This window comes from Pongo pygmaeus, chromosome X (assembly GCF_028885625.2).
Source record: "Pongo pygmaeus isolate AG05252 chromosome X, NHGRI_mPonPyg2-v2.0_pri, whole genome shotgun sequence".
Taxonomy (NCBI): Eukaryota; Metazoa; Chordata; class Mammalia; order Primates; family Hominidae; genus Pongo; species Pongo pygmaeus.
Window position 1 is genome coordinate 40,659,360 of NC_072396.2, and position 17,997 is coordinate 40,677,356.

At 44.6% G+C, this 17,997-nt stretch overlaps 1 protein-coding gene across 9 annotated transcripts in view; it reads right to left on the reverse strand.

Annotated features, from left to right (window-relative positions):
* Window positions 1-17,187: 17,187 nt before the first annotated feature.
* BCOR (BCL6 corepressor) overlaps window positions 17,188-17,997 on the reverse strand; it is a 127,258-nt gene continuing 126,448 nt past the window's right edge. For all 9 annotated transcript variants that reach the window (XM_063660419.1, XM_054470872.2, XM_063660416.1 and 6 more), the window contains one exon: window positions 17,188-17,361. In XM_063660419.1, the coding sequence (XP_063516489.1) occupies window positions 17,286-17,361 (76 nt within the window). In that variant the 3' untranslated portion in view covers window positions 17,188-17,285. The remainder of the gene's footprint in view (window positions 17,362-17,997) is intronic.

Below are 17,997 nucleotides of genomic sequence, written 5' to 3' on the forward strand. Positions count from 1 at the left end.
CCACTGCACTCCAACCTGGGTGACAAAGTGAGACTCCATCTCAAAAAAAAAAAAAGAAAAAAGAAAAAAAAAAAAGAAAAAAGAAAAAATAGTAATGCAGGAGTATACTTATGGGCTTGGAAAGGTGTTCATGATATATTAATTTTTCTTTTTTTTGAGACGGAGTCTCACTGTGTCGCCCAGGCTGGAGTACAGTGGCTCAATCACTACTCACTGCAACATCTGCCTCCTGGGTTCATGCAATTCTCCTGCCTCAGCCTCCTGAGTAGCTGGGATTACAGGGGCCCACCACCACGCTTGGCTAATTTTTTGTATTTTTAGTAGAGACGGGGTTTCACCATGTTAGCCAGGCTGGTCTCAAACTCCTGACCTCAGGTGACCCGCCCGCCTCAGCCTCGAAAATTGCTGGGATTACAGGCGTGAGCCACCATGCCCGGCCAATATATTAAACTTCAAAAGCTAGGTATGAAACACCTGTCCAATATTAAAAAACAAAGCAAAACAGATATATGCGTAGAAACAGAAAGTTGAAAGGATATTCACCAAAACCTTGCCTTCTCCTCCTCTCTTTCACAAGTTGGTAGTTTATTTGTGTAAAAAAGAATGAAAAAATTTTAAATTAAAAACATTTTGGCTGGGTGCGGTGGCTCACACCTGTAATCCCAGCACTTTAGGAGGCCGAGGCGGAAGGATTACCTGAGGTCGGGAGTTCAAGACCAGCCTGACCAACATGGAGAAACCCTGTCTCTTTGCACTCCACAACATGGAGAAACCCAGTGCCATTGCACTCCAGCCTGGGCAACAAGAGTGAAATTCTGTCTCAAAAAAAAAAAAAAAAAAATTAAGTTCATGTTCAACACTGGATTCACTTATTAATTTACCAGGTAATTAACCAAGACCTGACGCTCAATGAACTCACTGTACTGTTTCTCTAGGGAGCATTTTAGACAGAGGCTCTTGAAATGGTCTCCTTGCCCCTACACAGGTGTGAATAATCTGGACCAAGGAAGAGCACATTTCTGTAAACTTTTATTCCATATTTTCATGAGTGAAAAACTCTCCACAGATTGACACGAAAGTTTACAGTCTGGTGGGCCCCAGGCCTAACCCACTTTGGAGATGGTTTTGTTTGGCTTTCTCAGAGTTTGATCAGCTTTATGAATAATTGTGAGGGTTCACATCAAAGTTTACATTACTGGCTTCTCTTCTGAAAAGCCCAAAGACCTGGCAGCCCAGAGTGCCATTGCAGCAATGGGCTGGGGCAAAGCAGTGCCCGGTTCCTATAAGCAGGGCACGTGCTGTTCAGTTCAGCAGTCTGTCTCCGCCATCCTCGGGGATAACCGTGAGACAGATGCAGGGGATCTGTTCACTCAAGTTGCCTATTTACGTGGCCTTGTGGTCTCTGCAGGCGTTTCAGTGGGGTACCCTGGTTTCTACGCGCTGCCTGGGTTCCCCTCTGTAAATATTTGTGATGTATATGGGGAAAAGCAAGTGTAATATTTTTAAAACACGAGCGCAAATTCTCTGATATTCTTCCCACAAAAGGTGCGTTCTAATTCATCTCTTCTTTTTTTTTTTTTGAGACGGAGTTTCACTCTCGTTGCCCAGGCTGGAGTGCAATGGCACGATCTCGGCTTACTGCAACCTCTGCCTCCCTGGTTCAAGCGATTCTCCTGCCTCAGCCTCCCGAGTAGCTGGGATTACAGGCATGTGCCACCATGCCCGGCTAATTTTGTATTTTTAGTAGAGATGGGGTTTGACCATGTTGGTCAGGCTGGTGTCGAACTCCCGACTTCAGGTGATCCACCCACCTCAGCCTCCCAAAGTGCTGGGATTACAGGTGTGAGCCACCGCATCTGGCCTCATCGCTCTTAATTATGGGCTGCCTTCAGTTATTGCTCTCTAACAAACAGGGGACAATGTGTGACCGTCAAAAGTAGGTCATAAAAGGAAGTACAGCTGCATGTGGTGACTCATGCCTGTAATCCTAGCTACTCAAGAGGCAAAGGCAGGAGGATCACTTGAGGCCAGGAGTTTGAGACCAGCCTGGGCAAGATACTGAGACCCCCGTCTCTTCTGAAAATTAAAAAATTAGCCAGGCATGGTGGCATGGGCCTGTGTTCCCAGCTACTCGGCTGTGGAAGGAGGATCACTTGAGGAAAGGAGTTTGAGGCTGTGGTAAGTCATGATCGAAGCACTGCACTGCAGCTGAGGCGACAGAGCGAGACCTCATCTACAAAAATAAAAAATAAATCAAGGAAATGCAGCTTCCAAGTGGCCCCCTGTCTCATCTATGGATGCTTATCCTTCCTGGAACCCAGCCACCAGGTGGGGAAGAGTCCTAGGCCACACGCAAAGTGAAAGTGTTCCAGCTGACAACCCCAGCTGGAGTCCCAGCCCATACCCAGCTTCAGTCACCAGACATGTGAGTGAACGAATGAACCAGCCCCCAGAGGATTCCAGCTCCAGCCCTTGAACCACCTCAGCTGACGCCAAGTGGAGCATAGGTGAGCTCTCCCAAGGGAGGCCTGTTCAAACTGCAGATTCACGAGCAAACTAAATGCTCTTGCTTTGAGACACGAAGTTCCTTTTAAAAATCTTTATTGAGATATAATTCACATACCATAAAATTCACTTATTTAAAGTGTACAATTAAATGGTTTTAGTATATTCGGAGTTGTGCAGCCATCACCACAATCAACTGGAGAACATTTTCATGACTTCCCAAAAAGGGTCCAGAATCCCCCTTCCCTCCACCCTCTCCCCTGCCCCTGGGAACCATTAATTAACTTTCTGTTTCCATGGATTTGCCCATTTTGGAGATTTCATATAAATGGAATCACGCGGTAAGTGGTCCTTTCTCACTGGCTTCTTTCACTCAGCATGATGCTTTTAAGGTTCACCCATGTCGTAGCACAGATCAGAACTTCATTCCTTTTAGTGCCAAATAATATTCTTTGTATGTTTACACTGCATTTTCTTTTTAAGCTTTTTTTTATTGCCAGGCAAGGTGGCTCACGCTTGTGATCCCAGCACTTTGGGAGGCTGAGGCGGGCTGATCACCTGAGGCTGGGAGTTCGAGACCAGCCTGACCAACATGGAGAAACTCCATCTCTACTAAAAGTACAAAATTAGTAGGGCGTGGTGACGCATACCTGTAATCCCAGCTACTCTGGAAGGCTGAGGCAGGAGAATCACTTGAACTCGGGAGGCAGAGATTGCGGTGAGCCGAGATCGCACCATTGCACTCCAGCCTGGGCAACAAGAGTGAAAACTCGGTCTCAAAAAAAAGAAAAAGAAAAAGAAAAAAAATCTATTATGTTATTTTATTCTTTTTTTTTTTTTTTTTTTTTTGAGATGGAGTCTTGCTCTGTCATCCAGAGTACAGTGGCACGATCTCGGCTCACTGCAGTCTCCACCTCCTGGGTTCAAGCCAAGCCATTCTCCTGCCTCGGCTTCCCAAGTAGCTGGGACTACAGGCGTGTGCCACCACACCCAGCTAATTTTTGTATTTTTTAGTAGAGATGGGGTTTCACTATATGTTAGCCAGACTGGTCTCGAACTCCTGACCTCAGGTGATCCGCCAGCCTCAGCCTCCCAAAGTGCTGGGATCACAGGCGTGAGCCACCATGTCTGGCCATGTTATTTTATTCTTAGTTTATTTTTTGAGGCAGGGTTTCACTCCATCATCCAGGCTAGAGTGCAGTGACGTGATCACAGCTCACTGCAGCCTCAACCTCCTGGGCTCAAGTGATCCTTCAGCCTCAGCCTCCTGAGTAGCTGGGACTAAAAGCTTGAGCCAACACACCTGGCCACATTTTTCTTATTTATTCATCAGTTGATGAACATTTGATTTGTATCTACCTTTTTGCTCTTAGGACTAATGCTGCTTTGAACATTCATGTACAAGTTTTGGTGTAGACATATGTTTTCATATCTCTTGAGTGTATACCTAGGAGTGGAATTGCTGGGTGATATGGAAAGTCTGTATTTAATATGTTGAATGTACTGCCAAACTGTTTTCCAAAGTGGCTGTTTCATTTTGGATTCCCACCACCAGCAATGTATGAGGTATCCAATTTCTCCATGTTCTCACTAACACTTGTTATTATGTGTCTTTTTTATTTATTAGAGCTGTCCTAATGGGTGTGAAGTGCTGTTTCATTGTGGTTCTGATTTACATTTCCCTAATGGCTAATGATGTTGAACATATTTTCTTGTGCTTATTAGCCATTTATCTATCTTCTTTGGAAAAATGTTTATTTAAATCATTTACCAATTTTTTAATTGGTTGACTTAATTTGTCTTATTATTGAGTTGTAAGAGTTATGCACACACACACACATAAACATATATTTACAAATGGGGTCTCTCTGTGTTGCCCAGGCTCGTCTCAAACTTCTGGGCTCAAGCAATTCTCACATCTCGGCCTCCCAAAGTACCGGGATTACAGGCATGAGCCACCGCACCTAACCTAGAGTTTGTTTTGTTTTGTTTTGTTTTTGTTTTTGTTTTGAGATGAAGTCTTACTCTGTCACCCAGGCTGGAGTGCAGTGGCGCAATCTTGGCTCACTGCAACGTCTGCCTCCCAGGTTCAAGTGATTCTCCTACCTCAGCCTCTCTGGCAGCTGGGATTACAGGTGCCTGCCATCACGCCCAGCTAATTTTGTATTTTTAGTAGAGACAAGGCTTCACCATGTTAGTCAGGTTGGTCTCGAATACCCAGTCTCAGGGGATCCGCCCACCTCAGCTTCCCAAAGTGCTGGGATTACAGGCGTGAGCCACCGCGCCCGGCCTAGAGTTCTTTATATATTTTGGATACAAGTTCCTTACCGAGCACATGATTTACAAATATTTTTCTCCCATTCTGTGGGTTGTCTTTGTTTTTCTTTCTTTGTTTTTTAAGAAATGAGGGACCAGGAGTGGTGGCTCATGCCTGTAATCCCAGCACTTTGGGAGGTTGAGGCAGGCGGATCACCTGAGGTTAGGAGTTCGAGACCAACCTGGCCAACATGGTGAAACCCCGTCTCTACTAAAAATACAAGAATTAGCCAGGCGTGGTGGCACATGCCTGTAATCCCAGCTACTCAGGAGGCTGAAGCAGGAGAATTGCTTGAACCCAGGAGGTGGAGGTTGCAGTGAGCCAAGATCATGCCAGTGCACTCCAGCCTGGGCGACAGAGAGAGACTCCGTCTCAAAAAAAAAAAAAAAAGAAAAGAAAAGAAATGAAATGAAATCTCACTATGTTGCCCAGGCTGGACTGGGTTCAAGTGGTCCTCCCACCTCAACCTCTTGACTAGCTAGAACTACAGGTACACACCACTGTGTCTGACTGACTTTCTCAACGATATCATTTAAAGCATAAAAGTTGTTAACTTTGAGAAAGTCCAGTTTATTTTTCCTTTGGTTGCTTGTGCTTTTGGTGTTATGATGTCATATCTAAAAATCCGTTGCCTAACGGAAGATTTACTCCCTTTTTTTTTTCTTAGAACTTTATAGTTTTAGTTCTTACACTTAGGTCATTGATCCGTTTTGAGTTAATTTTTTTTTTTTTTAATGCTCTGTTGCCCAGGCTGGAGTGCAGTGGCACAATCTCAGCTCACTGCAACCTCTGCCTCCCGGGTTCAAGTGATTTTCCTGCCTCAGCCTCCCAAGTAGCTGGGATTACAAGTGCTCACCACTACACCTGGCTAATTTTTGGATTTTTAGTAGAGATGGGGTTTCACCCTGTTGGCCAGTCTAGTTTCAAATTCCTTTTTTTTTGTTTTTTGTTTTTTTTTTTTTTTTAGACAGAGTCTCACTCTACTGCCCAGGCTAGAGTGCAATGGCACGATCTCAGCCCACTGAAACTTTTGCCTCCCAGGTTCAGGCTCAGCCTTCTGAGTAGCTGGGATTACAGGCACGCACCACCATGCCCAGCTGATTTTTGTATTTTTAGTAGAGACGGGGTTTCACCATGTTGCCCAGGCTGGTCTTAAACTCCTGGCCTTGTGATCCACCCACCTAAGCCTCTCAAAGTGCTGGGATTACAGGCATAAGCCACCACACCTGGCCCATTTTTAGTTAATTTTTGTAGACGGTATGAGGTAGAAGCCCATCTTTATTCTCTGTGTGTGGATCCAGTTCTCCCAGCATCATTTGTGGAAAAGACTTCTTTCCCCATTAAATAATTTTGGTACCCTTGTTAAAAGTCAGTTGATTTTTGACAGTATTGTCAATAATCAGTGCTGTATAATTAGTTGATTATACAGTATGTGTGAAGGCTTATTTCTGAGCTGTCTATTTTATTCTAGTCTATTCTATTCCATTGGCCTATATGTCTGTCCTTATGCCAGTAAAAGCCATGAAGTTTTGAAATAACTCTTATGCAGCCATTGAAACTGGAATAGGGAGGCGTCAGGGATTAAGTGAGAGATGGGGAAGGAGAAAGGTGAATGAAAGGAGAGACAGGAACCTACCTATTATTTGCCTACATTTGTTTTTTTGTTTTTTTGGGGTTTTTTTTGTTGAACTGTTGAGATGGGGTTTTGCTCTTCTTGCCCAGGCTGGTTGTGCAATGGCATGATCTCGGCTCACTGCAACCTCCACCTCCCAAGTTCAAGCAATTTTCCTGCCTCAGCCTCCCGAGTAGCTGGAATCACAGGTGCGTGCCACCACGCCCAGCTAATTCTTGCATTTTTAGTAGAGACGGGCTTTCGCCATGTTGGCCTGGCTGGTCTCAAACTCCTGACCGCAGGTGATCCTCCTGCCTTGGCCTCCCAAAATGTCAGGATTACTGGTGTGAGCCACTGCACCCAGCCTATTTGCTTAAATTTGAATACCCTAAAAGTGCCAACCTTGCACAGGCATAAGCAACCATCACCCCAGGGGCTAGACCACGAGGACTGCTCACTTTTGGATAGCTGAGATCAAGTGGTGGAACAGAACAACTAGACCGACTTCCAAATGTTTGGGACTTGTCCTTCTCAGTCCCACCCTTTTAGTCTGAAGCCTTTAGTTGGTGACATTGTCAGGACTTGTATGGACCTTGCAAATTTAGCAGAGTTGGGGTTGGGGTGGTGGAAGCAGAAATAAGTTTTGGGTCAATCAGCCAGCTTCTCAGTTGTCTCCTAAGTGTGTTCAGGGTGAGGATCCCACTCCCTGGCAATAGTAATCTGTAAAAGAAAGCCAGCCAGTTAAGGAATAATTGCAAACTCTTACAATATTCCTTCTAGGACTGCAGACATAGGATGTTTCTGGAGACGAGAAACGCTGTTTACTTCTATTATCTTAAGTACCACTCAGGCTACAGTGAAAAGAAACTTCTGGTACCAAAGTTCATATCTTGGCATTTTCTGCCTTTCCTTGTCCCCTCTCTCTCTCTCACTCCCTCCCTCTCCCTTCCTTCCTTCCTTCCTCTCCCTTCCTCTTTCCCCTGCCTGGCTCCTCCTCCTTCTCCTTCTTTTAACAGCTTCCTGCCCTCCACTGCCCGCTCACTCAGATGTATCTACTGTCCTGGATTTGGTAGAGATCACTCCTCTTCTTGGTTTTATATCTTGACTAATTAGTCAGAAACCCATTAACAGTATAATGGTATTTTTGCCTATTTTAATATTTTATATAAGTGTGTCACATTACATGCATTCTTCTGCAATTTGCCTTCTATTTTGGTCAATGTTATGTTTGTGACATTTATGTGTCTTGACTGGAGTAGCTGGGGTATGGCATCTTATTGTTTGACTACAAGGCAATTTATCCACTTGTCCTGCTCAAAGGCCACCTCCCCAGAGCAGCCTTCCCTGACCTGACCATTCATCCAAAGTAGACCTTTTACTGTCCTTTTCCTCTTCTTCTTCCTTTTCCTATTCCTCTTCTTCCTTTTAATAGAAACACACACTGAGGGCTGGGTACCGTTTCTCACACCTGTAATCCCAGCACTTGGGGAGGAGGGCTGATTGCTTTAGCCCAGGAGTTCGAGACCAGCCTGGGCAACATGGCAAAACCCCTTCTCTACAAAAAATACAAAAATTAGCCGGGTGTAGTGGTGCATGCCTGTTGTTCCGGCTACTCAGGAGGCTGAGGTGGGAGAATCACCTGAGCCTGGGAGGTGGAGGTTGCAGTGAGCTGAGATTGTGCCACTGTACTCCAACCTGGGTGACAGAGTGAGACCCTGTCTCAAAAAAAAAAAAAGGAAAGAAAGAAAGAAAAAGGAAAGAAAGAAAGAAAGAAAGAAAGAAAGAAAGAAAGAAAGAAAGAAAGAAAGAAAGAAAGAAAAGGAAAGAAAGAAAGACACACTGAGGGAAAACACCAGCTTCCAGTAGCAAATCTAGCCCCTGCTAACTCTGGCCCTAGCCCTCTTTTATTGGACATGTGGCAGAGAAAAAGTGTGTGCCTTTAGGTGGGACAAGAAGCAGATGCCAAGATGGGCTTAGACAGGTAAGAGATCCATTGGGGGAGAAAGCAGGAAAAGGTGAGGAGGGCCTTCACACCGAGATGCAGATCTGACTCCTGTGGAAGGAGAGGAGAAGGAAGGAGGGGTGTGTAGGAAGATTCAAAGCCTGCAATGTAGCTCCAAGAAAAGTGGCCAGGCTGATGGTGAGTCCTCAAGCCAAAGATGCACATCCTGCCCGAATGAGCCCACCTCAAGGCCCCCGTGATGCCCACTGCATGGTGGGGAGGAGCCACAGGAAGTGAGGCCTCTTTGCGAGTGCGGTGGTGGCAGAGCAAGGACAGCAGGGCATTCTCACAGCCAGCCCTGCCACTCTAGCCAGCAGCTTCCTTCCTGCTGTCTGGCCACAGATGCTTAACGAGATTGAGACCTGGCTGATGAATCCACCGTCAGAAATCCTTCCACTTATCTAAACCAAAGGGCTTTGGGAAAGACGACGACTTCAAAGTGAGGAGAAGAGAACTCCCCTCCCCCCACCAATCCACCTGAAACAGACCCAGATCCAAACCCTGAACTCTGAACCCAAGTTTTGCAGAGGAGAGGCTGCCAAACCTCTTGGGCCCTGTGTTTTTGACAGAATGTTATTACCTTTTAGAAAAAGGAGAAGAGTGACAAGGTAATAAATGTTTTAACCTGTCTTTGTTTCACCCTTCTCTGAGGAAGCAGTAATGAGAGGTATTGAAAAAAGTGTGAGATGGAAATTATGATTTTTTTTCCCAACATTATTTCGAAAAATCCCAAACCTATATAAAAGGTGAAAGAATGGCCGGTCGCAATGGCTCAAGCCTGCAATCCCAGCACTTTGAGATGCTGAGGCGGGTGGATTGCTTGAGCTCAGGAGTTTCAGACCAGCCCAGGCAACATGGTGAAACCCCATCTCTACTAAAAATACAAAAGTTAGCTGGGCGTGGTGGCACGTGCCTGCAGCCCCAACTACTTTGGAGGCTGAGGTGGGAGGATTGCTTGAGCCCAAGAAGTTGAGGCTGCAGTGAGCTGAGATGATGCCACTGCACTTCAGCCTGGGCAACACAGTAAGACTCTCAAAAAAAACAGTGAAAGAACGATTTAATATACCCTTTACCTGGATTCCCCAATTATTAATATTTTTCCATGCTGTTATCTGTGTAATAATAAACATATTAATATTTTTCTGTGCTTTTCTTTTCTGAACCTTTTGGAACTCAATGACAGACATCCTAATTCATCCCTGAACACCCTAGCATACATATCTCAAGAGTATGAACATTCTCCTACATGACCACAATGCCATTATCATTCCTAAGAAAATGAACATTTATTCAATAATACCCTTTAATTTATAGTCTTTATTTCAATTTCCCCATTGGCTCTATAGTGACAGAAACCACATCTGTGGTTGCCTGGGGTCAGGGAGGTGTTGAAAGTAAAGGGCACAGGGGAACTTTCTGGGGTGACAAATGTTAGATGCTTGAGTGGGAGTGGTAATTACATGGATGTAAAATTGCCGAAACTCAGAACTGGGTGTCTTTGGTTTGATATAAATTGTATCTCAATAAGATTGATTTTTACCAATTTCACCAGTAGTCCCTAAAGTGTCTGATAGGAATTTTTACCCCGATCTAGGATTCTATCAAGGTTCATGCATTGCATTTGATCGTCTTGTTCTCCTCAATCTTCCCTAATCTGGAACATTCCCTCTTGCTTCTTTTCATGACATGGATTGAAAAAAAAAGGCGGAGGTGGGCGTATTGCTTGAGGTCGGGAGTTTGAGACCAGCCTGACCAACATGGTGAAACCCCTTCTCTACTAAAAATACAAAAATTAGCCAGGTGTGCTTGCTTGAACCCAGGAGGCAGAGGTTGCAATGAGCCGAGATTGTGCCACTGCACTCCAGCCTGAGTAACAGAGAAAGACTTTGTCTCGGGGAAAAAAAAAAAAAAAAAGCCAAGCCAGTTGTCTTGTCTTCCAGAATGTCTGCTTCCTCATTATTGGATTCAAGTTACTTTTTTTTTTTTTTTTCTTTTTTTGAGACACGGTCTCACTCTGTGGCCCAGGCTGGAGTGCAGTAGTTTGATCATGGTTCACTGCAGCCTTGATATCCTGGGCACAAAAGATCCTCCCACCTCAGCCTCCCCAGTAGCTGGTACCATGGGCATGTGTCACCATGCCCGGCTAATTTTTTGTATTTTTAGTAGAGATGAGGTATCGCCATGTTGCCCAGACTGGCACATTTTTGTTAAGAACACTGTAGAGGTAATGCTGGGTCCTTCTTATCAGCGCCATATGGAGCCAGTCTGTCACAGTACTGGCTAGACTCACTCACCTTGTATGTTCTTTGCTATAGACGGGGTCAACCATTTCTGCAGGCAGCCCCTGGTTCTTGACAGTAGGAAATGGCATTTAGAAACCAAGAACTTAGTGCTAGATGTGCTCATTGCTAATAGGATGTCAACGTTTGTTAGGCCCTTTTAGTAGACAGACCTTGGGAATCCACATTGTATTTGCTGAACTCTTGAATTGGCAATTCGTAGCCAACATCACAAGCTTCTTTCTCCCTTCTCCACATTTCGTGTTTGTATATCCCTTCTCACAGAGTGGTTCCCATTACCATATTTATCATCTGGTCTATCTCACAATGCATGTAAAAGGCTTTCAGAATTACAATGCAAATACCACTACAAGAGATCTGCTGAGTAAAGTTCCAAGATATCTTTGCAGTTATTTTTGTCCTTGGAATATATTTCACTAAGGATGTTCAAAACTTACTTCGGCAAATTCTTCTTCTGTGTGGTAATGTTATCAATGCGATATGGTTTCATTTGTTCCTGTTTACACTAAACTTCAATATTTGCCTTTATTCATCTATTGTTATTGAATTTGGTTTTTTGAATATTTAAACATTTACATGGTTCAAATGAAAACAACTGTATCAATAGGAACACACAGAATTCTTGTGCCATCCCTGACCCATCTTGCCTTTGCCACTGAGGTTTCTCCCTCTTTCCAGTTTTCCTGGTGAACAAACAAGTCATCACTAGATGGTAGAGATGAGAAAGGATACACATCTAGTTTGGAGAAATATGCAAACTGTGTGCAAGGAGAGGCAAGCTCCTTTCAGAATCCACTCCCCCCTTTTTAAGTACAGACCTTTTTTAAAAGGAGAATCTAAATATTTATCTAGTGTTTACTACCTGTTGGGCATTGTGCCAGGTGCTCAACATATATGATCTCATTTAATCCTCACAACCCTGAAAGATACGTATTGTTTTGGGTTGATTTTTTTTGAGACAGGGTCTCACTCCGTCACCCAGGCTGGAGTCTAGTAGTGCAATCATGGTTCACGGTAGCCTCAACCTTAAGTAATCCTCCTGCCTCAGCCTCCCAAGTAGCTAGGACTACAAGTGTGTGCCACCATGCCTGGATAACTTTTAAAAGTTTTTTGTTTTTTGTTTTGTTTTGTTTTGAGACACAGTTTCACTCTTGTCACCCAGGGTGGAGTGCAATGGCACAATCTCAGCTCACTGCAACCTTTACCTCCTGGGTTCAAGTGATTCTCCCACCTCAGCCTCCTGAATAGCTGGGATTACAGGCACCCGCCACCATGCCTGGCTAATTTTTGTATTTTTAGTAGAGACGGGGTTTCACAATGTTGGGCAGGCTGGTCTCGAACTCCTGACCTCAAGTGATCTGCCAGCCACAGCCTCCCAAAGTGCTGGGATTACAGGCATGAGCCACCCTGCCCGGCCAACCTTTAAAGTTTTTATAGAGATGGGGTCTCCCCAGGTTGCCCAGGCTGAGATGCTCTCTTTCAAAAAATAACTTATTGTAGAAAATTTCAAACACACACAAAAATAGAGAGAAGTGCACAATTCAGAGAACTCCATGTACCCATTTCCTGCTTCAAAAATTACCTACTGATGGCCCAGCCAGGCACGGTGGCTCACGTCTGTAATCCCAGCACTTTGGGAGGCCAAGGCAGGCGGATCACAAGGTCAGGAGATCGAGACCATCCTGGCTAATACGGTGAAACCCTGTCTCTACTAAAAATACAAAAAATTAACCGAGTGTGGTGGTGGGCACCTGTAGTCCCAGCTACTTGGGAGGCTGAGGCAGGAGAATGGCATGAACCCAGGAGGCGGAGCTTGCAGTGAGCCAAGATCACACCACTGCACTCCAGCCTGGGTGACAGAGCGAGACTCCATCTCAAAAAATAAATAAATAAATAAATAAATAAATAAAAATAATTATCTACTCATGGGGCTTGTTTCATCTACATCTCCATCTTCTCCTCCCACCAGGATGATTTTGATGCAAATCCCAGATATCATATCATACATAAAGATTTCAGCACACATTGCCAAAAGATTTGGAATAAAAAAAAAAAAAGTTCTGGGCCAGGCTTAGTGGCTCATGCCTGTAATCCCAGGCCAAGGCGGGAGGATTGCTTGAGCCCAGGAGTTCAAGATGAGCCTGGCCAACACAAAGAGACCCTATCTCTACAAATAATAAAAAAATTAGTCGGTTGTGGTGGTGCACGCCTGTGGTCCCAGCTACTTGGGAGGCTTAGGTGGGGGAATTGCTGGAAACCAGGCAGTAGAGGCTGCAGTGAGCTGTGATCGCACAACTGCACTCCAGTCTGCGTGACAGAGCAATACCACATTTTAAAATTTTATATATATATATGTTCTGCATTCCTATTTCCCTGGTTTTTACAAATTTTGCAATTTTTTTTTCTTTTTCAATTTGTTCAAATCAGACTCACAGATCCATGCTTTATATTTGCTGGTATTTCTCTTAAGTCTCTTTTAGTCTAGAGGATTCCTCCTCTTTTTTTTCCCCTTGCAACTTATTTGTTAAATAAACTGAGCCATGTGTCTTTTTTTTTGAGACGGGGTTTCGCTCTTGTTGCCCAGGCTGGAGTGCAATGGTGTGATCTCGGCTCACTGCAACCTCCACCTCCCCGGTTTAAGCAATTCTCCTGCCTCAGCCTCCCGAGTAGCTGAGATTACGGGAGCCCAACATACCTGGCTAATTTTATTTTATTTTTTTGTATTTTTAATAGAGACGGGTTTTAACCATGTTGATCAGGCTGGTCTTGAACTCCTGACCTCCGGTGATCCACCCACCTCAGCCTCCCAAAGTGCTGGGATTACAGGCCTGAGCCACCGTGCCCAGCCCCATGTGTCTTATAGAGTCTCACAGTTTGGCTTTTGCTGAATGCATACCCACAGTGTCCTAACGTGTTTCTCTGCCCCTTGTATTTCTTGTAAACTGGTAAGCAGACTTAGACGTACATTATCCAGTGTGGTAGCCAGTAGCCACATGTGGCTACTGAGCACTTGGCAATGTGGCCAGTTCAAGTTGAAAAGTGCTGGAAATGTAAAATACACATTGGAGTTTCTAAAGTCTTGGTATAAAAAACAAGTGTCTCATTAATGATTTCTGTATTGATTGCATGTCAAAATGGTAATACTTCGGATATATGGAGTTAAACAACATATATTATAAAACTTACTTTTGGCCGGGCACTGTGGCTCATGGCCTATAATCCCAGCACTTTGGAAGGCTTAATTTTTTTGACACAATGCCACTGGCTTCTTGTATATATCTATACTCCCTTCCAATTCTTCCCTGCCCCAAACTGGAATCAACCATTTCTCAAATAAAGCTCAGTTGTTTTTAATGAGGAAAGGTATTTAGAAACCATAGGCCGGGAGCTATGGTGCTCATTTCTATCAGTCATTGTTTCCAGGCTTTTTGAGAGGACAGAGCTAGGAAACAAACTTTCCTAAGATAAAATATTAATACATCATGAGTTCATAGTGATACTTATAATTCATGTTCAGGGCTGGATAATTTATCTAACCTTGCCAATTCTATATTTTCATCTCCTTTCTCTCATGTTGAAGTCCCAGTTCTCAATACTAAGATTTCCTTTTGTTTTATCCCACAACACAAACAGGACAGACTCAGAATAACAATACTGACACTACCAAAGATAAGATTGCTGAAAACAACTATAAAAATGTTTTCAGGCTCATTCCTGTAATCCCAGCACTTTGGGAGGCCAAGGTGGGTGGATCTCCTGAGGTCAGGTGTTCAAGACCAGTCTGACCAACATGGTGAAACCCCATCTCCACTAAAAATACAAAAATTAGCCAGGCATGGTGGCATGCACCTGTAATCCCAGCTACTCAGGAGGCAGGAGAATCACTTGAACCTGAGAGGCGGAGGTTGCAGTGAGCCGAGATTGTGCTGTTGCACTCCAGCCTGGGAGACAGAGCGAGACTCCATCTCAAAAAAAAAGAAAAAAAGTTTTCAGTTTTCTGTCCTTAGGGTAAATCCACAAGAGATGAAACAATGTATTCTGTTGTTGTTTTGTTGGCTTTTTTTTTTTTTTTTTTTGAGACGGAGTTTCACTCGTTGCCCAGGCTGTAGTGCAATGGCGCGATCTCAGCTCACTGCAACTTCCGCCTCCCAGGTTCAAGCGATTCTCCTGCCTCAGCCTCCCTAGTAGCTGGGATTACAGGCATGTGCCACCAAGCCTGGCTAATTTTGTATTTTTAGTAGAGACAGGGTTTCTCCATGTTGGTCTCGAACTCCTGACCTCAGGTGATCTGCCCACCTCAGCCTCCTAAAGTGCTGGGATTACAGGCATGAGCCACCGCGCCCGGCCTGTATTCTGTTTTAAAGTCACTTGAAAACAGTTTTTCTGTGTGGTACCAACTAGATATATAGGTTTATTAATTGCATTTTGCTTTTTGATTTCTAGGCATTATATTTGGTTTATAATTATGTCAATTCCAAAGTCAAATCTATACTCTGAGAATACTCAAGTAGAACTTCCATTTGTTTCCCTCATGTCTGTTCTTTTCTTTTCCCAAAGCTATTTTTTAAAGCCTTTATTATTTCATTTTTTAAACAAAGAAGATATGCATATATACTATAAGTCAAACTGTGCACCTTCCTTCACCTTGTTTTTCAGTTAATGATTAATAATCAGTCAATTGGCTAGGTGTGGTGGCTCATGCCTGTAATCCAGCACTTTGGGAGGCCAACGTGGGTGGATCGCTTCAGCTCAGGAGACCAGCCTGGCCAACATAGCAAGTCTCCCATCTCTCCAAAAAACAAAATAATTACCCAAGAATGGTGGTGCTTGTCTGTAGTCCCAGCTATTCAGGAGGCTGAGGCAGGAGGATTGCTTGAGCCTGGGGAGTTGAGGCGGTGGTGAGCCATGATTGCACCACTGCACTCCAGCTCGGGCAACAGAGCGAGACGAGACCATCTCAAAAAAATAAATAGGCCAGGCGTGGTGGCTCATGCCTGTAATCCTGGCACTTTGGGAGGCTGAGGCCGGGTGGATCACCTGAGGTCAGGAGTTCAAGACTAGCCTGGCCAACGTGGTGAAACCCCGTCTCCACTAAAAACATAAAAATTAGCTGGGCATGGTGGCGGGCGCCTATAATTCCAGCTACTTGGGAGGCTGAGACAGGAGAATTGCTTGAACCCAGGAGACAGAGGTTGCAGTGAGCAGAGGTCGTACCACTGCACTCCAAGTCTGGGTGACAGAGCAAGACTGTTTCAAAAAATAATAATAAATAATAAAATAATAAAATAAAATAATAATAATTGGAAGACCACTCTAAAGCAAGGTAGGGAACTATTCCTCAATTCTTTTTACAGTTGCATAGTATTCCACTGTGTGGGTGTACCATTGTTAACTCGACCAGTGCCCAACTGATGGAGATTTGGGTGTTTTGCTATTACAACAATTAATGTAAATGGCAGGTAGGGCAGGGCTGGTATGGTGGCTTGGTTCCAGGAGCTTCTCAAAGACCCATGCTCCTTCAAACTTGTCCAGCAGTGCTCGACTTCGATACTTCATGGTCCAAGGTGGTTGTGACAGCTATAGCTAGAGCAGTCACATTCTAGCCAGGAAGAGGGAGGACAGGGCAAAGCAATGCATGTCCTGATCCTAAGGGACACCTTCAGAATTGGAATGAACCACTTCTGCTGTCTACCCGTGGTGAGCTCCATTGCACTCATGTTGACCTTCATGGAAACTCTTCTATGCTGCTGGTGGGTTCCTGGACACCCAAGTGAGGGCCTATAAAGGTCTGCTCTGTACCTCTGGTGAGCTCTTCTAAACCCATGGTGTTTCTATACGGCCAATACGATCTCATCTATGCCTGTGGTGTCTTCTACACCCACAGTGAGCTCCCTTCCCCCCGGGAGTTCTACTGGAATGGGCTCTCTACCTGCAGTGGGATCTCACTTACACCTGTGTTAACATCTTCACCTGTGGAGAGCTCTTCAACGCCCATACTGAGTTCCTCTCAACACACAATAAACTCCCCTACCTTCTGGTGATGCATCCCTCTCCCCGTGCAGTGTGATCTGGTCCATACCTGTGGCCCGCTCTATGTTCACAGTGAGCTATATTACCCATGGGGACTCCCTGAGCAGGGGTGGGGCATTGCGCTACATCCAAATCTTTCTCAGCCATGGGGATCTCATCTATACCCCCAGTCAGTTCTACATCCATGTTTCCAACCACCCTGACAGTTCTTGCACTAACTGTTCTGACTACCAGCTCCTCCAACTGCATGAACCACAGCCTTAAATGTCTCCTGCACCAAGCTGCTTCTTCTGCACACCCTAACCTTGTGGCTCTCACCTGTTTTCCTAACTTAATTAACAGAATGACCTTCATCCAAGATAAAAATCTCAGTTGGCCTTGGGCTCTCCCTTTGCCTCCAACCCCAATACAAAGAGCCAGATGCCCTTAAGTTTTTATTGTTTTTCAAATCTGAGTGTGCAGGGTCTCTCGTAGCTTTGATAGTAGTTCAGGTTCACCAGTCTTCTGCTTAAATCACTTCTACAGGTCTGTTTCACTGGTCTTGTCATCTGTTTTTTTCACTTCAACACTCCCCCTGGCTTTTTGAGGTGATTTCCTGTAAAACAAAAACTAAGCAAACTGAATAGTGGCTAACATGGGTGGGGGAGGGGAGGGGATAATAGGAAACGTGTCTATTTCTGACATGATTGGGTTTTTTAAATAAGGTATACATTTTCTATTATCAGAAAAATTAGTAAATAAGATGGTAGGCTGCCTTTTGCCTTCAGGATACACTCCAAACTTCATTTGTAGCCAACCTTCCCCCAAAAAGGGATCTTGCATTCCTCACATGGAATTTCTTCATTCCCAACAATGCCTCACTTTTCCTTTTTTTTTTCTTCCACAGTGTTTGCTGGCCTGACAAATACAGTGTCCCCACAGCCTCTTTCCTCTGCTTTCGCAGTCCTAGTGTTCCATGCAGGATCAGAAAGCACTGAGGGCATTCGGTGCACAAATGGATTTGACACAAGGACCCAGATGAATAAGGTCTTTGGAAGGGCTGGGGGAACAGGAGTCAGGGACAACTCTGGATCCACAGGGTTCAGGAACAATCTGCTGAGGCTGTCATCCAAGAATCAGAAAGCTGCCACTGCCACAACCACTACTGTATCTCATCACCCACCAAGCTGAAAACCAGACACTGGAATTCTGGTCAGTCATTCCGACTGGCTGGCATTCTCTTCAAATTTTC